We start from the raw sequence: 24,867 nt of genomic DNA on the forward strand, positions 1-24,867 counted from the left end.
TTCCAACAATCACTGTTGCCAATTACAGTCCCTTTACTCCCAGACCACCTGCTTGATATGACACATGCCAGAGATTCCAGCTGAGCATCCCAGGACCATTGAAGTTCACGTTAACCAGGTGACTTCTGAGCCTGAGGGAAGAGCCAGCTCAAACATTTCACTTGGGATCACGCCAAAATGCAGCTGTCTAAATAATAGCCCCATAACCAGCTCCAAGAAGATTATCCCTCTAGATAAGAAGAGTCATTTTTGCTGCCAGAATAAGGGCTGCATGTTCAGGTAAAATATTCAGGTAAGAGAGACTGTCAGTGGTAAAATCTAGATTTTCTTCCTCAGAAATTTTAAACCTTCTTAGAACAAAGACCTAGAGACATCCTCTGACATATGACTCTCTGCCATTCTATAACTAACCCACCCTTATAAAATAGCTAGATATACCCAACATTCACTATGTGATCAGCACAGTTACAAGTGTTTGCAAGTGTTAACTCATTTAGTCACTGCAAAAAAAATTCTATGAGGTGAGCTCTATCATCACACCACTTTATGGATAAGGATGACCATTTCTTGGTCCTGGAAGGTTAACTTGTCCAAGGTCACTCAGTTCCAGAGCCCTCACTCTTACACACTACACGTACTATGTCTTAAATGAGGATCCCAGGAGAATCTTAGATTTTTATCTCACTTGCTCCCATTGGCACACAGTAACCCCTAAGTCTTTCCATTGGGAACATATGTGCATTCCTGGGGATTTATCCAGTTCAGCAAATCCAGTGAGCCCTTATTCAGCATGTGTTAGGTGAATATCAGGGCTAGATGTAGGGGCAGGCTCCCCCTGGTGGTGGGATCAAGCTCTCCTCACTGCACTTCACTGCCAAGGAGAGGGTGTGCTACAGTGGGACATTGCTTAGAGTGCTGGGACCATAAGGCAAGGTGGGAGATTCTGTGCAATAAGCAAGTCAAATGCTCTTTCATGCCTTCCTGTTCTTTCCCCTTCTCATTTAGTCCCTGATTTTATTTATAGATCATGTCCTTATATTTTGTTAGTAGGATAAATTAAGCCTTTGACTTTCTACCACCCCCGTCTCCCAGTGCCTCAGGGATTAACTTAGGCCAGCGTCTGCTCCAGGCTGTATTTCCCTGGACCATCTCTCTATTATACTCAATTTTCCTTGCCCTCTTACCTCCACACAGTGTGGTCAAGGCTTGGTTGTGGGCCTCAGAGAAAAAGATCAAGGAAGCCAGTTTTTAGTCGAGTCCCTGAGCATTTCTGTAAGCAAAGAAACTGTGATTCACACAAATGAAGCCAGCTCACCACGCTATGGATTTCACATGGGGGTTTGGCCAACACCTTGTTGTAATCAATAGTGTACTATTACCTGGCCATGTTCCCCATGCATTTCTACCTCAAAACCAGTAGGGCTAAACTGACGGGTTGAGGATTCTGTCTTTCAGGATCCCATCCATGTCTATGTCCATCTTGGAGACATTCTGGTGATATAAGACTTGATGAACTATGGTCCTTCCCTATTCCTCAAGGAACTTACAATCTCGTAGAGATACAGACAAAAACACAAATATTCAGATACAAGGGAGTGGAGAACACACCATCTGTCTACTGGCAGCAGAGAGGAGGAAATGATGGCAACCAGAAGAGGCTCACAGGACTTGAAGGATGGACAGGATCTTGAGGGCAAGGGACCAATACATATTCTAGAGTGAGGGAACCACACAAGTACAGACAATGAAGCATGAAAGGGCAAGGGGTTTGAAAAATGTCAGTGATTGAAGCCTTAGATGTAGGAGCTCCATGAAAGAGGAGATTGAAGGCAACCCATAGAAAACCTTAAATGTCATAATAAAGGGCTTGGCTTTGTCCTTGAACAAGTAAGCAGACATTATAGGTTTTGAGTATTTTCTGAAAACTTCCCAAACCTCTCCCTTGAACACTAGACTAGCAAATCCAGCTGCACAGCTTGGCACATCTCCACTTGCAATTCCCATACACATCTCAAATCCTAACATATCCAAACCATACTCTCCATCTTCTCCCCACATCTGCTCTTCTTGCTGTTTTCCCCATTTTCCTGCTGCTAAAACCAAAAACCTAGGAGCCATTGTTTACTCTTGTCTTTCTCCCACACCCCACAGCCAATCCATCAGAAGATTCCAATAGCTAGACCTTGGAAATATATCCAGAATTCTACCACTTCCCACCACCTTGATCCAACCACCATGACCTTTTGCCTAGATTATGGCAAGAATTTCCTATCTCCCACCCAGTCTCATCTCTACCTAGAAGCCAGAATGATCCTTAAAAAATGTAAGTCAGATCATGTCAGCCATTTCACTGCTAAAAACCCATCAGTAGTTTCCCCTTCAATTGGAGTAAAGGCCCAAGTCTTGACCTTGGCCTCTACATCCTATATGATCTGGCCCTACCTCGGTGAGCTACTCTCCTCCTATTCCCTCCCCCTGCATTACCCCCAGCAGGCTGATCTCATAGCTATTACTCACACACCAAGCATCTCTACCTCAGGACCTTTATACTTGCTATTCCTTTGACCTGAATTTTGAGATGGGAAGATTATCCTAGGTTATTCAGGTGGATTCAATGTAATCAACAGACTCCTTATCAGAAGGACAAAGAGGGGGATTTGACAGAGAGGAGGAGAAAGCCATGTGATAATGGAAGCAGAGACTACAGTGATGTGGCCACAAGCCAAGGAATATGGGCAGCCACCAGAAGCTGAAAGAGGCAATGAACAAAGTCTCTCCTGGATCTTCCAGCAGGAACCAGCTCTGCTAGCACCTACATTTTAGCTCCATAAGACTCTTCTCAGACTTTTGTCTTCCATAACTGAGATAGTAAATGTGTGATTCTCTAAGCCACTAAGTTTGGGTCACATGTTACAGCAGCAACAGGAAACTAATAAAACTGGGGATCCACCAATGCCTGTCACAAGTGGAAAGAACACTCGACAAGGATTACTGGATCTTCATGAATCCTTTCACTCTTGAAATTCTAAGAAAGTGGAGGGGCTTTAAAAAATCCTTGCAGCCTCTTCTCCTTCTGGATATTTCCATGGCAAGACGTTCAAGGTTGAGGCCAGTTCTGTCTGCCCAGCTTGGCCTCTTTTGTAGCAGGGGCTTTTAGGAAACACTATTTCTAGAACTGACATATGGAAATCTTATTTTTAAGAGCATTAGCTTTCCTAGCTTTTTCTTTCTTTCTCTTTTCCTTGATGGGAGGAGGAGAAAGAGAAGGCTCGATGCCCTGAAGTAGAAATAATTACCTTCAGGACTTCACAACCGCATTCCCACTGCTTATGCCATTCTGATCAAAGTCAGCCATGAATTAAGAACAAACTATAGCCTTCTATTCACTATTTCTTTTTTAGAAAATCTTTCTGCCTCTCCTCTTTGAGGAAGAAAAAACTTTAAAATCTGAAGACTAGTACTAACCATAATGATAATGTTTCCCGTTTATATTCTCAAAGAGTTTTACCATCATTAGGCAGTTAATGCCTATGACACTTCTCTCTGTGAAGCAGTCAGTACTTTATTTCATCGCAGCGACAGGGGGTGCTGGGGAATTCAGCGCTCAATCGCAAACGTCACCCATCAGTCACAGAGCCGGGGCTGGAAACCAGGTCAACAGAATCTCTGATCTCTGTGACATATGTAGAACCGTGAGAGGCCAACAGCCTCCAAAAGAGATTGTGTAACCAAAAAAAAAAAAAAAAAAAAAAAAAAAAGCTTATCAATTAATAACAGGATTCAAATAGAGTGTTCCCATTCTTTAGGGGAGATAAGACTTGTGAATAATAACCAGAGCCCAGAAGACAATGTAAAAACCAAGGGCTATGCTGTGTGGCACAGACAGTAAGAGCTGTGGGAATTTGGAGAAAAAAAGATGTGATTGTGCAGAGTCTTTTTTTTTTTTTCTCCATGTTTCACACCAACTAGCATTCTCGTAGCTCAGAGAGGCACTCTGTGTTTACACAGTTGTCGGAGCGCACATATGGTCTACCTATAGACAAACAGCTACCACATCTGCAGCAGAAAAGACTGTATTAGACACTAGTGTGTTGGCTTCTGTGCTTCTGCTATAGGGACTGACCTGGATTTAAGAAATCTCCTACAGCCTGGTGATGGCGCTACTGCAAGACTTAGGTGGTCCAGCCTGGATCCCTGCTCTGAAGAGACCAGACAGAGAGGTGCGTGTAGGGCTTGAAGCAGCTTATCATTTGCTGAACTGAGCTAATTCTTTTAAGCAGCTCAGTGTCTCACTTAAAGCCAACAGGTGATTTCAGGTAAATTTTTTTTTCAAAAAACATAGATGAGTTAATCCAATGACTCCAGACTTTTGAGATTTCACAGACTAATTAAACTTCCCCTCCTTATCCTCCCCAAATGTGAGGGACTTGGGATCTTTTTGTTTTGCCAAGTAAAGACATTTTTTTAAATGCTATCATCCTCTATTCTCATCCTTTTGTAAAAGAAAGAGCACTTTAGTGCCACATAAAGTGGAAGAGCCTAATCCCAGAACTCTAGCAGAGAATTCATGTGGATCCAGGAATACTCACGACATTATCCATATTTTCTCATCTCATTGCAAACTGGCAAAGGCTTTGCAATGTTCTGGCCCCAGCTGCAGACCTGTGTTTGGAAATCTCTGGGTTAAATGCTTTGTAAGATCTCAGATGGTTCTTCGTTTAAAGATCTTACTTGCCATTTTACCATTTTTTATGCACATTCAAGGAAAACCATGCCTCCTACCTGTTTTGCTCCTTGAAGCCACAGAGACACGTAGACTGTGCCTGCAAAGGGTATCTTTGATGAAACAAATATTTTCATCCATCAACCTACCCCCTCATTCATTCATTCAACATTTATGTTGTACTACTAAATGCTAAAGACGATTTTAAAAAATGGAGAAGCAAAGAATTATCAAACCCTATGGACACATAAATCATGAAACAAGTTTCATTGTAGCATTATTTACAATAACCAAGATATGAAAGTAACTAACATATCCATCAATAGATGAATGGATAAAGAAGATGTGAGATTAGATAGCCAGATATAATGGAATATCACTCCTCCATAAAAAAGGAATGACATCTTGCCATTTGCAAGAAACCGGATGGAGCTAGAGGGCTTTTTGCTAAGCGAAATAAGTTAGGCAAAGAATAAATAACCTATTATCTCACTTATATGTGGAATCTAAAAAGAAAACAAAAGAGAAACAGATCCATAGATACACAGAACAACAAACCAGTGGTTGCCTGGAGTCGGGGGTGGGAGAGGGGGATGAGTGAAATGGGGAAGGAGATCAAGAGGTGCAGACTTCCAATTATAAAATGAGTCACAGGCATGTAATGTACAGTATGAGAAATAGAGTAAAGAATATCAGAATAACTTTGTACAGTGACAGGCAGTAACTAAACCTACTGTGGAGACCATTTTACCATGTAAAAAATACAGAATCACCGTTTAACACCCAAAACTAATATAATACTGTAAGTCCATTACACTTGAATTAAAAGAAAAGAAAAAATTATGAAACAAAGAGACAAAGTTGCAAAATGCAACAAGACCCCCTGCCAACAGCAGGGGCAGGGCTCCTGCAGGTGCAGTCAGAGAGGAGAGGGTTGGGGGCATGGGGAAGGAGGGAGTCATGTGCCCATGCAGCTTCCACGAAAATCTCCATCTTCCGTGGTACACAGCCCAGTAACAATGCTGACAGCAGGCACCTCTTCAGATAAGGCAGACAATGATACATCCCACTGTTCTAATTCTGGAACTGCTCTGCCACCTCATTAATATGTGAAAATGTGTTTAAAAGCTGCTGATAAACAGCTGCACAGAGGCAGAAATAGTGGCTCCCCTCACATTTGCAAGCTTTATTGGCTCTCGAACATGGCATGAGAAACGCAGCCTTGCCTGCATGTGTAAACTGGGTAATTTGCTGTAATACTCCATTTTATTGGTAGACATTTTGCCATATCATGTCTCCCCAACCACAGTTTAAGGACACTTGTGATTTACAGAGCCCTGGAAACTGCCTTTTCCTTAGAAAGAACTGCCATGTCGTCTGGCATCGATGTTTTAACACTCCGATGTATCAATAAAACGGAAGCTTGACTCACTTCTATGCACCACACAATTTCTAATAACTGCAGTTCTATTCACTCGGAGAGCATTCGATCAAGGAATTAGATACAAGTTATGCAGAAATCGGTGCAAGCCCTGACTGAACCAATAGAAAGTGCATTTCTCAGGCAAGAGGAGGAAAATTTTATCCCAACTGAGGACCAGATCGGGAGTAAGAAAAGAGGCTTGTCTGAAATGCTACCGACAGAGCAGATTTTCATCTCTCCCGGGCACCACTCCCCAAGGCCAGGGGCCAAAGCCCCCATTTACCTTACCTTGGGGATGGCTCCGCTCCATATTTCTCTAGCGACACTTCCAGCTGGAGGAAACATCCCCAGTGACGCTGATTTCCAATTACCTCCCTTTGTCCCCCTGCCTCTCCCCTTCCTGGTGACAGATTGATGGCCTCCTCAAGTGCCTCCTAAATGCAGCCTGTGACAGGGGACAGCAACAATGAGCTCACTGAATTGATTGCCACCGTGTCCCTATTTAGACTCATCCTGTGGAGGTGATTCCCATCCGTGACCTCCCCTCAGCCGCCCCCACCCCACGGAGGAATTACAGCCATTTGGGGGACCTTCTCTTCTGGGTAAATATTAAAACTGTTTTCTGTTGGGTACCAGGTGGCAGCTGCTCCTTCCTTTCTGGGTTGGGGATTATGTATTTGTGTAATTTTTATATTGTGTTTGTTTTCTTGGCAGATGGCTTCCTTCTCGTTATTGGGGTAGCGTGGTGGGGAGAGGAAGGGTGTAACTCTAGGGGCGTGTTCTGCTTGATAAAAGGCAGATAATAAAAAGGTGACTTTTTTGTAAAACCCACAGAGAGCAAGACTATATAATTTAACTAAACGCAAACAGCCTTGGATCCTGCAATTATCTGAGCAATCTCCATCCGAGCAGTGCTTGGAGCAGGGTAACTTGGAGATGGGCTTTTCTTTCTAGAGGCATTTAGATGACTCTCCTGACACACACACACACACACACACACACACACACACACACACACACACCTGGCTCCCTGGATCCCATCTCCACCCCACGCAATGGAAGAATAAAAAAAAAAAAAACAAAAAAAAACGAGCTCTGGGTCAGGGCGTCCCCAAGTCCAGAAAATGAGAATGTTTCCTGGCAGTGCCAAGAGTAGGAGCCTTAGAACTGCAAATGCAGCATTAAGTAAAAGCCCTTGGAGGAGTTCCCCTTGTGGCTCAGCGGTAACGAACCTGATTAGTATCCATGAGGACGTGGGTTTGATCCCCAGCCTTGCTCATGGGTTAAGAATCTGTCATTGCCATGAGCTATGGTGTAGGTTGCAGACGTGGCCCAGATCCTGCTTTGCTGTGGTTGTGGCGAAGGCCGGCAGCTACAGCTCTGATTCGACCCCAGGCCTGGGAACTTCCATATGCCATGGGTGTAGCCCTAAAAAGAGCCAAAAAAAAAAAATGTTAAAGCCCTTGATATAAAACGTGACCCAGTTAGGCCACTACCAAGGCAAAGCATTCCAATAGCAATTACACAGATTGCAAAGGGGCGAAGGACCTTCTAAAACCAAGAAATGCTTCTGCCAGAAATAAGCGACACTGAGGGTCAAATGAGGAGCTGTCAATGCAGAATATCACTTGCCTTGACCTCCAGTGGGCACCCCCCTTCCATTAGCTGCCACAAAGGCTGCCTGCCTGGGGGTCTCTTCAGGGAGCCTGGGCTCCCTCTTCTGAAAATCTCTATCATCTTTCCCATGAACAGGTTCCCCAACACGGCAATGATTCTCATGTGGGCCCCATATTTCCCTTACTAAGCCATTCATTCATTCATGGATTTTTTTGGGGGAGGGGGCATTTTCTATATACCAAGACTTGTCTCAACTTTTAAAGATACAAAAATGGATCAAATTCTAACAATAGGATGACCCTACAAGGCAAGCTCTAGGCTAGAAATAATTTATGGATATTTTCTTACCAACAGTTTTCAAGTCTTCATGATGGGAAATTATTCCTTCACGTCTATTTTGAATACTGAGCTCTCATTAGGCATAGGCACTGCGCAAGGTGCTAGAAGCTTAAAGATGAGTAAATTGCCTTGCTCCTGTCCCTGAGAAGTCACAAGTCTAATGGGAGAAAATAGACATATGCATAAACACTTAAGCTAATGAGTAATATTCCCCATTATAGGAAACAGAGGAAAAGAGACTCAGCCCAGCTGAGACAGCAGTATAAGCCTGGGAATAAGATTCAGTGGTCCTGCAGTCAGAAAGAGAAAGAGAAACACTATATGACATCACTTATGCATGGAATCTAAAATATGACACAAATGCGCTTATCTGCAAAACAGAAACAGACTCACAGACATAGAGAACAGACTTGTGACTGCCAAGGGGGAGGTGGGTGGGAGATGGGAAGGAGAGGGTCTTTGGGATTGGCAGATACAAACTAGTAATAGGAAGGGGGAGGTGGGTGGGAGGTGGGTGGGAGATGGGAAGGAGAGAGTCTTTGGGATTGGCAGATACAAACTAGTAATAGGAAGGCTAAACAACAAAGTCCCACTGTATAGCACAGGGAACTGTATTCAGTATCCTGTAAATAAACCATAATGGAAAAGAATATGAAAAAGAATATATGTGTATAACTAAATCACTTTGCGTTACAGAAGAAATCAACATGTTATAAATCAACTGTATTTTGAGAGTTCCCATCATGGCGCAGTGGAAATGAGTCCGAATAGGAACCATGAGGTTGCAGGTTTGATCCCTGGCCTCGCTCAGTGGGCTGAGGATCCAATGTTGCCATGAGCTGTGGTGTAGACTGCAGACACAGCTCAGATCCTGAGTTGCTATGGCTGTGGCATAGGCTGGCAGCTGTAGCTGCGATTCGACCCCTAGCCTGGGAACTTCCATGTGCCGCGGGTGTGGCCCTAAAAAGCAAAATGAATAAATAAATAAACTATATTGCCAAAAAATTTAAAAAAAAAAAGAAGATTTAGTGGTCCTGCCTGGGTTGGCAGAACAGATACAATCACTTTAAACTAAGTAAACAGAAGGTAAGGGTCTAGACTCTGGGCCCAGACTGAATAGGTTCAAATCCCAGCTCCTCCACTTACTGTGTGGCATAGGGGAAATTACTTAAACTCTCTGTGCCTTCCTTTTCTCATCTGTGAAGTGAGGCTAATAAACCACCTCTTTGAGTTGTTTTAAGGATTAAAGACAGCAGATGTGAAGCACCCAACACAATGCTTTCCTGGCTTCATTGTTAGCCATGCAGTGTTCTGCAAGTTATTTGAACTCTGTGCTTACTTTCTTCAAAATACCCACTTCATTGTATATTAAGAGAATTTATTGACTAACCACATGCAAACCCTTGAAAGAATACCTAGCACAAAATCTTAGTTATTATTATTGATGTTTTTATTACTACACACACTCTCCCAATGTAACAATAAAAAAGCATTATGCTTTCAATTATGTTCTCATAGTCCAAGGAAAAGACCATCAGCCTGAACATCAAAACTTTAATTAAGGGGATTTAGGAAAATTGACTAACCTCTCCGGTCCATGATCTTTTCATCAATAAAGTTACCTCTTCCAGAACCTTCCAATCACCTCTTTCCCTGGTAGGCAGCATCAGGGGCCTTTGCAGCACATCACTGGCTCCTGGAGCAATAGCTACCCTGGGATATACTTGGTCCCTTCATCTCCCATCTCATCTGCGGGCTCTTGGAAAGCGAGTGCTTGTTTCCACCTATCTACCCCAAGGAAGGTCCTAGCTCATTTGTTCAATGAGCAAATCCAAGTTTTTCCCCAACAAGTGTGGGGGTGCTGAGAAATTCAATGAACTTACCTCAAGTCACCAATTTAGCCACTGGGGAATGTGAGCCTGGAAAGCACTCTCCTGGCTCTCCCTACAGTATGTTCCCCAGCACAGCAAAGTCGCTGCTACAGGGCGACTGATAGATTGGAAGTGATCGTTTTCTTTGTAAATGATTTTATTTTAGGGACTTGGCATCAACTACCTTCAAATGGCAAGCCACTCCAGCACATTTAAAAACTAATTTGATTTCGCAAATGTCAGTGTATCTGCAGCTTGTCCTTTGAATACCTGTTGCACCAAGCAAGCACGGCTGGATCCCAACTCGAGGTACCCTCTGAGGTGCATTAGCTAGCAGGATGACCGTCACCATCTAGGGGGGTGGGGGCTGGTTTGTTGTTGTCTGCAAGGAAAAGAAGCTGAAAAATTACATAAAGAAGTCACGACAGTGAGGCTCTGATTTGTTCTTAATTCATGGGTCTTCATCCAAATGCCCAGAGAAGTGGAAATAACATCTGACAGCCCCCAGGTCCAATTATTTCCACTCCGGGGCAAGAAAGTCTCCTTGTGATCCCAAATCATGATTGTAGAACAGGAAGGATGAAAAGGAAATAGTGGCTCTCGTTTGGATTCCCAAATGAGCTCATAGAACTCAGTTTTAAAAGTCAAAGTCTATGATTCTAAGAACCCAGTTTGAGAGAGCATAATAAACTAGCTAAAACTTTCTAGGCCAAAGTTTGGATGTACTGACCTAGGATCTGTCATCGCCTCTTCTGATAATGGAATTCCCTAGACAAATATATGGCATTAGCCACTTGGAAGGTGCTTACTGGAGAGGCTGTCCTCCAGACCAACGATAGCTGTGAAGAAGAGGGAATAAGTCTATCGGTGGAGCGTAGGTGAAAAGAGACACATTGGGAAGGGTTCCCCCCTCAATGGCCTCTGTGTATCTGCACACACGCAAATATCACACACACTCCCCAGCTTGGACCCTTCCTTTTGGAGAGCTCCCCTGCAAGAGTCAGTCCTTCTCCGCCTCAGAATCCTGTGAAAAGCAGGAAGCAACAAGCAGGGATTCTGTGGCAGGAGCTGGGCAGGTCTAGATCAGATCATGTTCCTTTCAGATGCCACTGCTCCCTTGGGACCAGAATGCACCATGACCCTGTTCCTTAAGACTTCATGCCCACCCACCGCAGCTTAACACTACTGTACACTCTGGCTCAAAAGTTTAAATTTGCTATCCTACACTCTAGCAACAAACTTAACCTTGATCTTAACCTACAAGAGGCAATACAACTTGAACATATTAGCCCCAAAATTATATAAATAGATGAAACTCCCATATTATTAAGGGATATCAGAGGTACTAAGTCCTTCGAATATATTTTTAAGTATAACAGTTCTCATGTTAGGCAGTTATGTCTGTTTTCATAGGTCTGTCTTCCTCACTGACTACTTAAAGTATGAATACCATCTTGTTGGGAAAGCTGCACAATGCCTGACACTTCATTCCATTAATATTTGATAAATAAGTGAATAAATAAATGTATGGCCAAGGTCAATATGGCTGAAAGACCAGACTATCTAGACTCCAATCCCAGCTCCATCCTTACTTGCTGTGTGCCTTTGAACAAATTGCTTGATCTCTCTCTTGAATTTTCAGATTCCTTATAAAATGCTGCAATAATACTATATACTTCATAGAATGTATATCCCAGTGCCTGACACAAGGTACTCCATAAATATGCTATTACTATTGCAATTCAGAATGTCTGGTCATCATAGCTACCAAAAGTCTCCAAGCATTTAACTGGTTTAGTCTCCCACTCTAGTCAAGAAAACCCCATTTTGTAAGAGCAAAAATAAACCAATGGGACCTAATCAAACCGAAAAGCTTTTGCACAGCAAAGGAAACCAAAAAGAAAACAAAAAGACAACTTACAGAATGGGAGAAAATAGTTTCAAATGATGCAATGGACAAGGGCTTAATCTCTAGAATATATAAGCAACTTACACAACTCAACAGCAAAAAAGCCAATCAATCAATGGAAAAATGGGCAAAAGACCTGAATAGACATTTCTCCAAAGAAGATATATAGATGGCCAACAAACACATGAAAAAATGCTCAACATCGCTGATTATAAGAGAAATGCAAATCAAAACTACCATGAGATACCACCTCACACCAGTCAGAATGGCCATCATTAATAAGTCCACAAATAACAAGTGCTGGAGGGGCTGTGGAGAAAAGGGAACCCTCCTGCACTGTTGGTGGGAATGGAAACTGGTACAGCCACTATGGAGAACAGTTTGGAGATAGCTTAGAAATCTATACATAGAACTTCCATATGACCCCGCAATCCCACTCTTGGGCATCTATCTGGACAAAACTCTACTTAAAAGAGACACATGCACCCACATGTTCATTGCAGCACTATTCACAATAGCCAGGACATGGAAACAACCCAAATGTCCATCAACAGATGATTGGATTCGGAAGAGGTGGTATATATATACAATGGAATACTACTCAGCCATAAAAAAGAATGACATGATGCCATTTGCAGCAACATGGATGGAACTAGAGATTCTAATACTGAGTGAAATGAGTCAGAAAGACAAAGACAAATACCATATGATATCACTTATAACTGGAATCTAATATCCAGCACAAATGAACATCTCCACAGAAAAGAAAGTCATGGACTTGGAGAATAGACTTGTGGCTGCCCGACGGGAAAGGGAGGGAGTGGGAGGGATCGGGAGCTTGGGGTTATCAGATACAACTTAGAATAGATTTACAAGGAAATCCTGCTGAGTAGCATTGAGAACTATGTCTAGATACTCATATTGTAACAGAACAAAGGGTGGGGGGAAAAATGTATACACGTAAGGATAACTTGATCCCCATGCTGTACAGCGGGAAAAAAGAAAAAAAAAAGAAAACCCCATTTTGTAAGCCTTCATTTCACGAGCTGAGACATGATTTCATGGGCTTCCAGAATATGGAAGCGTTCCAGGCACAGGTGGTGGTGAGCAGCTGTTTTCCATCTCCGCTGAGGACCAGCTGAGAGTCTTAAAGAGCCATATGAGTGATTTGGGTATAGAGTCCTAGGAATAGCTTCCTCATGTTTGAGAGTGTGAAACCCTAGGCTGAAACCTCAAGGGAAGCCATGGAATTCTCCTCTCTTGAGATTCTCAAAAAATGGGGTCCTTAATTAGCTCCGAGATAAAGACCAGGAAACATCTCACATTAAAAATAAGCAGTCTGCATGGGTCAGTCAAGTTTGAGTTATATGACTGCTGACCTAGGTCCCGCAAAGGACCATTTTACCTAGAGATACATGTAAAACGGAAGAAAGTGTGGGAAGCAGATTCCGCTACTGAGTGAGACTGCAATGAAAATGGTTTAATACGCTCTTAATCCTCACTCAAAATAACTTCAAATCTCATTAAGAAACCATTTCTGAAGGATCTGAACGGATGGTGCTTCATGAGAGCAGGCAATGTTGGAGGCCAGGTTACAGGCAACCTCAGGTAAGTACCTAACATCCTATTACATGCAGATCAGGCCATATGCAATTTCCAGCTTAAGATGGCAAACAGAAGAGGGGGAACGGCACTCCATTCCACTCTTTTGGCAGAAAAGTGTCAGAGAAACCCCCGTCCATGGAGAGACCCAAATAACACACCTATTATTCTTTTCAAGCACAGGAGTGGTTTGCATATTCCCTCTAGGGAAGCAAATACTCTGATTTGAGGGAAGAGGTGGATGCCATCTCTCGCTCTTCTTGGTGGCTCAGAGGAAGAGACCAAAGACAAAGGAGATTTCTAGGGTAAGAAAAAAAGTTAGCAGAGACATTGATCCTGAGCAACCTGAAGCCTGCGTTAGGGCTGAAAGAGGGGTGTGTATAGGTGACCGAGGAATCAAGGCTTGTTTGCCGTTTTATAGCCATGTAAGGGGATTAGGCAGAAAGCAGGAATGCTGATATGTGATAAAGACACTTCAGTGGAATTTAACGGTTTATTCTCCTCCAAATTACTGAACATTAGGTTTAAATGTTTCTATATAAATATTAAATTGTATGTGTATAGCAGGATCGCAAATTCGCACATTACCACTCAGTTTTTTTTTAAGGAGAATGTAGCCTCTTGATTTCCTATAACTATTCTTCCTCCAAGCAAATACTCCATGAGGAGTGGGGGCAAAAAGAAACTCGCCAATTAACAGAATCTCAGTCTCTTCCCTTTTAAACACTGTCTTTTGGTAATTCCTTTTTTAAAAGAGAGATAATTCTGTTTCTCTCCTCTCCCCGCAAATGGCTTATGGCGACGGGAAAGAAGGCCAATGGCTGATATGCTCAGCTCTTTTCTTAACAGGTGGCTGGTCTGGCCAAGCCCTGACCTGACACCTTCAGGGGCACAACTGGTCCCTTGAGGCCTTTTGGGACACTGTGCAATCATTTCCTGCCAAAGTCCATGTACGCCAAGCTGGAGGGAGCTGGAGGCTCTGCCTCAGACCATGGTCACCCCCAAGGCCAAGATCTCCCAAGCCAAAGCCAGCTTCTCTGGAGCAATGGATGAGAAAAGGGGCCACACGCCCCAGTGTTCTCAGGCTTCCCATTCCTAGCAGTCTATTTCTAGCACAACCTGCTCTACATCCTAAGTGTCCACCTTGTAAAGGAGGGAAAAAAGTATTTTCTTCTTACAGCTGCATTTGCTTTTTTTCACCACAAGTGGTTTTAACCGTGGAAGCTGTCAACGGTCGTGACCTTCAGCAACCTCACCACCACCCCCACCACTAAAAATGCTGATAAACAACGAAGAACTCTGAGTGACCCTGGTTCATCAGACCCTTACAGGGCCCAACTGAGGGTTCTTTCCTGACCAGTGAACAACGGGACTTGTTTTAACCCAACCATGCACAGATTAATGGACATATTCCGACTTTGCCAGAGTACGAGTTTTCAGTCATGAAATAGCATAAATACCACTGCCTCCTCCCTTTCTAGTGCACAAAACCCACTGACTTTCCCCCTTAGAAAATGTGTCCACTGCTGCATATATTCCTTTGTCTCGGAAGTAACAAAGCTTAGGACCTGCTTTGTTGATGCCATAGTCACTGGTTTTCCATGAATAATCCCAACAGGAGGAGGAAGTGAGGACACAGGTATCTGATGTCTTTGCCTTCCTCTTTGGTCCTCACTCTCCCCCTCTAAAGTGCTTCTTTTTATGAGGTAGGATTTCTCCTACGTCATTGTTCCAAGGGGCACTAAGCCACATGGCCTAACATTGATGGTAGATGGGATATAGGAAGAGAAACTGGCTTAGTCATAAGAACACCTATTGAGAAGTAATATTAAATTATTCTTCCCATTACATACCTGTATCAGGAGTGAAACATCTAGGAGTTCCCTGGTGCCACAGCAGGTTAAGGATCCAGCATTGTCACTGATGTGGCTTGGGTTGCTGCTGTGGCACAGGTTCAGTCCCTGGCCCAGGAACCTCTGTATGCTGTGGGCATGGCCAAACAAAATAAAAACCAAAAACCAAAAAACAAAAACAAAAAAAGAAGGAAAATCCCATACAGTTGGCCAACAGGCACATGAAAGATGCTCAACATAACTAATTATTAGAAAAATGCAAATAATAACTATCATGAGGTACCACTGCAAACTAGTCAGAATGGCCATCATTAAATGTTCTACAAATAATAAATGCTGGAGAGGGTGTGGAGAAAAGGGAACCCTCTTACACTGTTGGTGGGAATGTAAACTGGTGCAGTCACTATGGAGAACAGTATGAAATTTCCTTAAAAAACTAAAGTTGTGATATGAACCAGCTATCTCACTCTTAGGGTACATCCAGAGAAAACTATAATTCAAAAAGATACATGTACCCCAATATTCATAGCAGCACTACTTATAATAGCCAAGACATGGAAATAACCTAAACGACCATCAACAGATGAATGGATAAACTTGCAGTACATATATACAATGGAATACTACTCAGCCATAAAAAAGAATAAAATAATGCCATCTGCAATAATACGGATAGACCAAGAGATTATCATACTAAGTGAAGTCAGTCAAAGAGAAAGACAAATACCATATGTCATTTATACATGGAATCTAACATGTCACAAAAGAACTTATCTAAGAAACAGAAATAGACTCACTGACATAGAGAACAAACGTGATTGCCACGGTGGAAGCGGGGTGGGCAAGGATGTAGTGAAAGTTTGAGATTAGCAGATTCAAACTATTGTATATAGAATGGATAAATAACAAATCCAACTATGTTCAATATTCTATGATAAATCATAATGGAAAAAATTTAAAAAAGAATATGTGTATAGTGTGTGTGTACATATGTGTATACACATTTTATTTTCTATACATATATATATCGATTTTCTGTAAGTCGAAATTAACACAACATTGCAAATCAACTCTACTTCAATAAAGTAAATTTTTTAAAAAGAATGAAAAATCCGCAGTTTAATCTGGTAGGCAACAAGATAAAGCAATTTTACTTATTAGATTGTATACTAATCATTTTTTAAAACACACACATATAACACTTAGCACATCCTGGATTTTTTTTTTTTTGTCTTTTTTGCCTTTTCTAGGGCCGCTCCCACAGCATATGGAGGTTCCCAGGCTAGGGGTTGAATCAGAGCTGTAGCCGCCCGCCTACGCCAGAACCACAGCAACTCGGTATCCAAGGCGCGTCTGCAACCTATATACCTCAGTTCACGGCAACGCCGGATCCTTAACCCACTGAGTAAAGCCAAGGATCGAACCTGCAACCTCATGGTTCCTAGTCAGATTCGTTAACCACTGCGCCACGACAGGAACTCCCATCCTGGATACTTTTGTAAGAGCTTGACTCGTTTAATTCTTGCCCTGTCCCTACGTGGTAAGTGCTATTGTAATCACCATGCTCATTTTATGGATGAGGAAACTAAAGCACAGGACAGTTAGAAAATCTTGCCAGGATTACAAGGTGAGCTGTAGATGGGCCAGGTGCCTATGAAACTCACAAACTACTGACATTGGGGGTCAGCATACCAACCTGATGGGGTTGCAGTCTTTTAAGGAAACTCACTGAAGGTCTTCTAGATCAAGACACTTAGGCATACACTTCCTAATCTAACCTGACAGGTGAACAAAGTTTTTTTTTTTTTTTTTTGGTGTTTTTTTGGCTGTACCCACAGCATAAGGAAGTTCCCAGGCCAGGGATCAAACCTGTGCCTCAGAAGCAACTCAAGACACTGCAGACACAACTCCAGATCCTTAACCACTGTGCCACAGTGGGAACTCCAACTTTTTAAAGAATAGAACATGCAGTTTTTAGTTAACAGAGTAACTAATTTGCATCAGCGGAACTTTTGTCCATATTTTTTTAATTGAAAAAGTAATAGTAGACTTGGAAGTTAAAAGGATCAGTCCTCGGGAGTTCCCATCACCACTCAGCGGGTTACAAACCCAACTGGTATCCATGAGGAGGCGGGATGGATCCCTGGCCTCACGCAGTGGGTCGGGGATCTGGCACTGCCATGAGCTGTGGTATAGGTCGCAGACTCAGCTCGGATCCGGCATTGCCATGGCTGTGATATAGGCCGGAGGCTACACCTCTGATTCGACCCCTGGCCTGGGAACTTCCGTATGCTGCAGGTGCAGCCCTAAAAAGAAAACAAATAAATAAAATATAAATAAAGGTTATGACATTCGTTTAAAAAAAAAAAAAAAAGAGGATAAGTCCCTAGATCCTTGGTAACAAAAGGCTTTTTCCAGCTGTTAGCACCTTACCATACAATGAAACCATTATTAGAAAGACTTCAGGGAAGAGACCACTCAGTGTGCTCTCTCCCTCTGCAAAAATCAGCCAGAGACAAGCATCTGCTATAACATTTTCTGGTTTAATCGCTCTCAACATCAGAACCATAGTACATTAGGGTACAGAACCTGTCTGTACAATTACACATACAAAAAATGTTCTTCGTGAGGAGCAAATTTTCAGCAAATCTGACATACGGCAAGAGTCATTCCTACTGGAGGGTTTGAAAGGAGAAATGGAAATTTCCAAGCTGTCCCCCTCCTCCCTCTGCCTCCCATGACCCTCCAAACGTCAATTTGCAAAGGCCTGCAGGAGGAAGGGAGGTATTAAAAATCTCAGGCACTCATGCCTTCTCCCTTATGGAAGGGGTGAATTTTTAGGAAACATTTTCCATCCTTTATTATACTGATGTTCCATCCATCTGCATCATTAGGTTCAGCAGTTACCATGACAATATGATGCCTACAGCAATCTAACTTGATAGCCAGATGCCAGAATGTGAAAAAATAGGACCAGCTAAGAAAGGGAGAGAAATATAATTAATCTGAACCATGAAAAAAAAAATTGTGCAGAAAACTAAAACCAAGAGGGAAACTACCAAAATGTCACCGAAGAGGGAACGAGGATGGGAAACAACGATTCACTTTCAGTATAAAAATCTTTCGCTCACTAGAGCCATGAACTGGTCCATAACTAAGGCTGAGGAAGGAGTCAAATTTAGTCTAGACTATTGGTCCCAGTGCCTCTCCTCCAACAATTTCCTCCTGCTGAACCCGGTGGTGTCATCGCTGATTCCAGCAGGGGGATTTTTAGGCCCTGACTTTTCCAAGGATCTGAAGCCACATCCTAAGTGCTGCTGCCGTGGCGTTCTCCTCACCTCCAGTCTGCTCTTCTACCAGCTTTTCCGTCTAATGAAGTCATCTCCACCATCATTCCAAAGCCAATCTTAAGAGAGGGAACTGAGCTGTATCCTGGGAGACCCTGTCCCCTCCCTCTGTCCTCTCTGTGCCCCGTGGAGGTGATCGGGCAATGGACTAGCACAACCCTCTTGGGAGCTCCCATGTGACAGAGGGGCTGGGAGCCTGAGAAAGGAAAGCAACATAAAAGCTGTGCTTCAGGGAGACCAGCCTGGGGTGGGTGGTGATTCTCGTCATGGCTGGGTTGGATAGCGGCGCTGAGCTAGGCGATTTGGCCGGTTCAAGCTGGTAGCCATGGAGAGCTGGAAAAGAACACATGTGGCAGTAAGTTACGGCCCCAAGCCTGACTCCACCCAGGGCTGACTGGCTGGATTGAACTCGAGCTTCCCGAAAGTCTAGAACCCTTCAGCTGCACGTGGCTTCCTATGATGGAGTTCTCACTATTTCCTTTCACTCAACACCTTCACCTCTTAAATAAGGAGAAAGAAATTCCATTTTACAAAGAAGGGAGGCCAATGATGCATCGGAGGGATCAGTCTGCCCCAGATCACAGGGAAGCAGGGAGTTTAGCTTCTCCCAAAGTTTGCAATGATCCCCTCACCCCCAGGACACAGCACCACTGCAACCATACCGTTGACACCAACTGTCTCTCTTGAGTCTCAAGACTTATGAATGGTTGGGAGTTCCCACTGTGGTGCAGTGGAAATGAATCTGACTAGGAACCATGAGGTTTCGGGTTTGATTCCTGGCCTTGCTTAGTGGGTTAAGAATCCAGCATTGTCGTGAGCTGTGGTGTAGGTTGCAGACGTGGTTCGAATCTGGCGTGGCTGTGGCTCTGGCGTAGGCCAGTAGCAACAGCTCTGATTGGACCCCTAGCCTGGGAACCTCCATATGCCGCCAGTGCAGCCCTAAAAAGACACACACACACACACACACACACACACACACACACACACACACACACACACACAAAGACTTATGAAAGGTCAAGAGCAATATGAACAATAGTGACATTGACTGAGCCTATTCTGAGCACCAGGCCCTTCGCATACCTACTCCCATTTAATACGCATGACTACCCAGTGAGATAGTTACACTAGCCCCATTTTACAGATGCAGAAACCAAGACTTAAGTTAGTCAGGGCTCAAGAACTCATGCACAGTAAGTTGTTAGAAGTAAGTTACAAACCTGGATCTCCTTCATCCAGAGCCTGTGCGTCTAACCCCTCTCCCTCAGGGCCTCCTTACCTGGGGAACCTGAGACGGGTTGTAGAGAGGAACAGCCCCATTCATGGAGGGTGGAGGGAGCAGAATCCCAGAGCTGAAGTAGGGCTCAGAGGGAACACCCTGGGATGGAAAAGAACAGAAAATCCTATTAGGCATCATTTCCCAGATGCCAGAAGGTCAAGGGCTTCCTTGACGGTCAGCTTTGGTCAAGAGATGCAGATGTGGTGAAACTCAGGGAATCGCGAACAAACAAGCATGGTTCAAGGGGGCACAGCCAACCCCAGGGTGTGGGATGGCATTGCAGAGGCTCGGGTGCTGCCCGCCTGGAGCCCATGTAGAAGAAGAGCCATAATAAATATATTAATAGCATCATAAAAAGTAACCTCATCCTCTTTGAAAGGCCTGAATCCTGCATGAGTGCTGTAACCAGGCCATAAGAAATAAAAACGTTTTCCTAGCAATTGATATGAAATCCATACTGGTGTGGACAATTGATTAAGAGTTTATTACAGCCCTTGCCAAGGATATTGGTGAACTCTGGCTCCAACTGGGACAGGAAAAGGGGCCATTGGCTAGACACCACCTAAGGAAGCAGTTATGGGCTAACTCATGCTCCCCCAAACTGCATATGTTGACATCATAACGCTAGTATGTCAGTATAGACTTGGAAATGGGGTCTTTAAAGAGGTGATTAAGGTAAAATGAGCTCATTAGAGTGGGCCCTAACCCAATATGACTGGTGGGGTTTTCTTGTTTTGGGGGGGTGGGTTTTGTTTTGTTCCTTTGGTTTTGTCTTTTTTAGGGTTGCATTCTCAGCATGTGGAAGTTCCCGGGCTAGGGGTTGAATTGGAGCTGCAGCTGCCAGCCTACACAACAGCCACAGCAACGCAGTATCCAAGTTTCGCCTGCGACCTACCCCACAGCTTGCGGCAGCACCAGATCCTTAACCTACTTAGCGAGGCTATGGATCAAACCCACATCCTCATGGATACGAGTCAGGTTCATTACTGCTGAGCCACAACAGGAACTCCTGGTATTCTTATAAGAGGAAATTTGGACAGAGACACATACAGAGGAAAGACCATATAAAGACTCAGGGAGGAGTTCCTTTTGTGACTCAGCAGGTTAAGAACCCAACACAGTATCCATGAGGATGCGGGTTTGATTCCTGGCCCCTCTCAATGGATTAAGGATCCAGCATGACCAAAAGCTGCCACGTAGGTCACAGATACAGCTTGGATCCCATGTTCCTGTGGCTGTGGTATAGGCCAGTAGCTGCAGCTCCAATTCGGGACCCCTAGCTAGGAATTTACATACACTGCACGTGTGACCCTAAAAAAAAAAAAAAAAAAAAAAAAGACTCAGGGACTAAATGGCCATCTACAAGCCAAGGAGAGAGGCCGCAGGAGAATCCCACCCACCAACACCTTCATCTCAGATCTCTGCCCTCCTGAACTGTGAGGAAGTAAGTTTCTGGTGTTTAAATGGCACAGTCTCCATAGAAACAACCTAAATGGCCATCGACAGAGGAGTGGATAAAGAAGATGCAGTACATATACACAATAGAATAGTACACAGCCATTAAAAGGAAGAAAATAACGGCATTTGCAGCAACATGGATGGACCTAGAAATTACCATGCTAAGTGAAGTTAGTCAGTGAGACACCATCACCACACGTTATCACTTACATGTGGAATCTAAAAACAGGACGCAAGGCACTTCTTTGCAGAACAGATACTGTCTCACAGACTTTGAAAAACTTACAGTTTCCAAATGAGACAGGTTGAGGGGCGGGGGGATGCGCTGGGGGTTTGGGGTGGACGTGCTATAAAACTGGGTTGTGATGATCATTGTACAACTATAAATGTAACACAATTCACTGAGTAATAAATAAACAAACAAACAGCACGGTCTCTGATATCTTGTCACGGCAGCCCTAGCCACCCTCCCCATGAGCCAGGCCCTCACAGGGTGGCACCTCCAGCCCACAGGAAGGTTCACTGAGCATGCGGGAACCTGCTGGGGCCCAGGCTCCAATGGCAGGCTGCTCACCTCAGGCCCTGACAAGCCTCCATGCCCAGGGCCCTCAGCTGTCCCCTCACTGGATGCTGATCCTCGGACTTCACCCCCACCTAGAAAGCGATGAGTCAGAGGTATCCGCACTGCTCAGGATGGAGAAGATACCTCTCCCAGAAGGCACCCCCCTATCCCCCTGGGGAGCACAGAGAGGACCACAGGAGGCCCAGAGGACACAGGGTTGGCAGTACCTTCGTCGCTGGAGAAAGCACTGGTGCCCGGCAGAGTCTGGGGCTCTGGGGCAGGTGTCGGTGGGAGGCCCAGGACAGGCTGGGTGGGGGAAGATGCCCGGGGGGTCTCCTGCTTGGTGGAGAAAGGAAGGTGGGACTGATGGTTAAGGACTCCAGGCCACCGCTTGTACCCCTGCAGTGCCCACGTGGCGGCCTCCCCAAAGGCAGATGCTAGGCTTCTCTCCCAAAACTCTTTATTTTTTCAGGCCACTCCTCTGCTCAATAATCCAAATTACTCCTGGCCCTCTGATGTTAAAATTCTTCCTCCTGACTCTTAGGGAGGGCCTTTCATCATTCACCTTTTCCCTCCCTGGACCAATTTATTTCCCACAGTCTCCCATCACAAGGCATCTGCTGCATCCAGACCAGGGTAGAGGTGCCAGCTCCGGGGCCTCCCAGGGCTGAGGACGCTTCCCCAGAAGGGCCCACGGAAGCTCCCGTGCCCTCCCACCGAGGTTACCTCGGAGTCGGGACTGTCAGACGAGTCTTCGTCTCCAGAGGGGGATGCGTTGCCGGTGGGCTTGGAGCGAAACCAGCTGAACCAGCCAAACCCCGAGCTCTGGAAGGGAAGGGGGAGCACTGTGGTTGGCAGGTCACCTCGCCCTCTGAATGTGAGGCCCACCCACCCACTGCGCTAAGACAGGAGGGGAGGGGAGGGGACAGGACCACAGCCCCAAGGCCCAGCTCTGCTCCACCGTCTGGGAAGGGAGCCATGGGAAGAGAAGAATCCCGCCACCTTCGTATTCTCCTTGGCCTCTCCAGGCCTTTCTCTCTGGGCAGTACTTTGGGGAGACTTCTTATCTGCCTCGTCAGAGGACCCCTCCTCATCATCCTTGTCTGAAACAGCTGAGCTCTCAGACACACGTCGTGCTCTGGGAAGCTGGGGCACCTGGAATGAACAAAAAGAGAACATTTTTACAGCACTCTCCAGGTGAGAAAGGCATGCTTACCTGGACTCCCTCACCTGACCTGCTCAATAAACCAGTGGGACAGCCTTGCATTTTACTGATGAGGTACTCAGGCCGAGCCAGGAGAAATGATTTGCCGAAGGTCTCAGGACAAGGCCTGGGCCCAATCCCAACCTTTGGATGTTCCCTAAGCCTACGGGGGGTTGGCCAATGTGCTTCTTCCCCCAGAAAGATCAGGTTTCCAGAACTATGCCCGGGCCTGGAACAAGGGCTGGAATGCTACTGCTGGTGATGAAGAGAGCCAGGGAACACCCTCAGGGACCCACGAAGCCAAAGGACAGGGAGTGTGACAACCACCAAAGGACAGGGAGTGTGACAACCGCCGAAGGACAGGGAGTGTGACAACCGCCGAAGGACAGGGAGTGGGACAACCGCCGAAGGACAGGGAGTGTGACAACCGCCGAATGACAGGGAGTGGGACAACCACCAAAGGACAGGGAGTGAGACAACCGCTGAAGGACAGGGAGTGTGAAAACCGCCGAGGGACAGGGAGTGTGAAAACCACCGAGGGACAGGGAGTGTGAAAACCACTGAAGGACAGAGAGTATGACAAACACCAAGCCTAACTCACCCTCAACTTCGCTCCCTCGAAGACTTGCTCAAGATTACATGTGAGCAGATGTGCCAGAGGGGAGAAAAACACACTCACATTCCTTTATGTTAGTGTTGTGTGTGCACTAAAATATACACAGCATAAAGCTTATCCGTGTAACTATTTAAGGGTGCAAATCAGTCCCTAGTATATTCAGGATGTTGTACAGCCACCACCATCCATCCATTTCCAGAACGTTTCATCCATTTCCTCAACAGAAACTCTAGTCCCGTTACACCCACCTCCCCATTTCGCCTCCTCCTGGCCCCTGGTAACCTCTATCTACTCTTTTTTTCTCTATGAATGTGTCAATTCTAGGTGCCTCATAGAAGTGGGATCAGACCGTGTTTGTCCTTTTGTGTTATATATATACATTTCACCCTCCCAAAAAAGGGTAATTCATATAACCTTTGAAAAATCCTTTGGCAAATACAGAAAAAGCTTTATTGTTTTATTCTAATGAGAACAAAATGTACTTCGTACCACGTGCTATTTTAAACACTTTATATACAGTGATTCATTTAATCCTGACAACTGTCCTATAATGTAGGGACTATTATTATCATCCCATTTTACATATGAGAAAACTAAGGCACAGAAAGGTTAAGCAACCTGACTGAGATCACACAGCTAGTAACTGGCAGACCAAGGATTCAAACCTAAGCCATCTGACTCTTCTTCTAGGAATTTTTCCTAATCAAGTAATTCAAGACATAGACAAGGGCTTAAATACTAGAATGTCCATCACAGCGTTTTACATGTGAGGGGAAGGGAAGAGTAGTGAGAAAGAATAGGAAAGAAAAGAAAAAGAGACACACTTGAAGGGTTTAGCAATGTGGGAAAGACCAATTAAAATCTGAGCGCCTACCAAGCCCTCCAGGACCCTGCCTCTCTCTGCCTCCCTGGTCTTGCTTCTCAGCCCCCTCTCCTGCTGCTCACTTGGGAGATACCATGATTCCACAGTCATCCTGACTGCACCAAGTCAGTCCCACTACAAGGCCTTTGCTCTTGCAATGCCCTCTGCCCAGAACACTTGTTCCCTGAATACTTGCCTGACT

General features: G+C 44.6%; 1 protein-coding gene and 1 long non-coding RNA gene across 50 annotated transcripts in view; both read right to left on the reverse strand.

Moving 5' to 3' along the window:
• LOC106507874 (uncharacterized) overlaps positions 1-6,533 on the reverse strand; it is a 40,491-nt gene extending 33,958 nt beyond the window's left edge. Inside the window, exons 1-3 of the long non-coding RNA XR_014816849.1 lie at positions 6,435-6,533; positions 4,590-4,662; positions 1,185-1,270 (exon numbers count right to left, since the gene is read on the reverse strand). This is a non-coding gene — a long non-coding RNA (uncharacterized LOC106507874). The remainder of the gene's footprint in view (positions 1-1,184; positions 1,271-4,589; positions 4,663-6,434) is intronic.
• An 11,328-nt stretch (positions 6,534-17,861) lies between these two features.
• The window catches only part of SEC16B (SEC16 homolog B, endoplasmic reticulum export factor), a 64,448-nt gene continuing 57,442 nt past the window's right edge, over positions 17,862-24,867 (reverse strand). For 26 of the 49 annotated variants that reach the window (XR_014816268.1, XR_014816271.1, XR_014816267.1 and 23 more), the window contains 6 exons: positions 22,986-23,138; positions 22,710-22,808; positions 22,211-22,319; positions 21,996-22,075; positions 19,964-20,062; positions 17,862-19,017 (listed from right to left, as the gene is read on the reverse strand). Coding sequence is in view for 43 of the 49 variants with exons in the window: in XM_084977669.1 (XP_084833795.1) it covers positions 18,949-19,017; positions 19,964-20,062; positions 21,996-22,075; positions 22,211-22,319; positions 22,710-22,808; positions 22,986-23,138 (609 nt within the window). In the remaining 6 variants the exon portion in view is untranslated. Of the gene's footprint in view, positions 19,018-19,963; positions 20,063-21,995; positions 22,076-22,210; positions 22,323-22,709; positions 22,809-22,985; positions 23,139-24,867 lie in introns of all 49 variants that reach the window. The other 23 variants (XR_014816272.1, XM_084977663.1, XM_084977679.1 and 20 more) reach the window with 1 other exon arrangement.

This window comes from Sus scrofa, chromosome 9, assembly GCF_054392235.1.
Source record: "Sus scrofa isolate SSC_HxYL_T2T_F1_AM1 chromosome 9, Sscrofa_HxYL_maternal_Yorkshire_Landrace_v2.0, whole genome shotgun sequence".
Lineage (NCBI taxonomy): Eukaryota > Metazoa > Chordata > Mammalia > Artiodactyla > Suidae > Sus > Sus scrofa.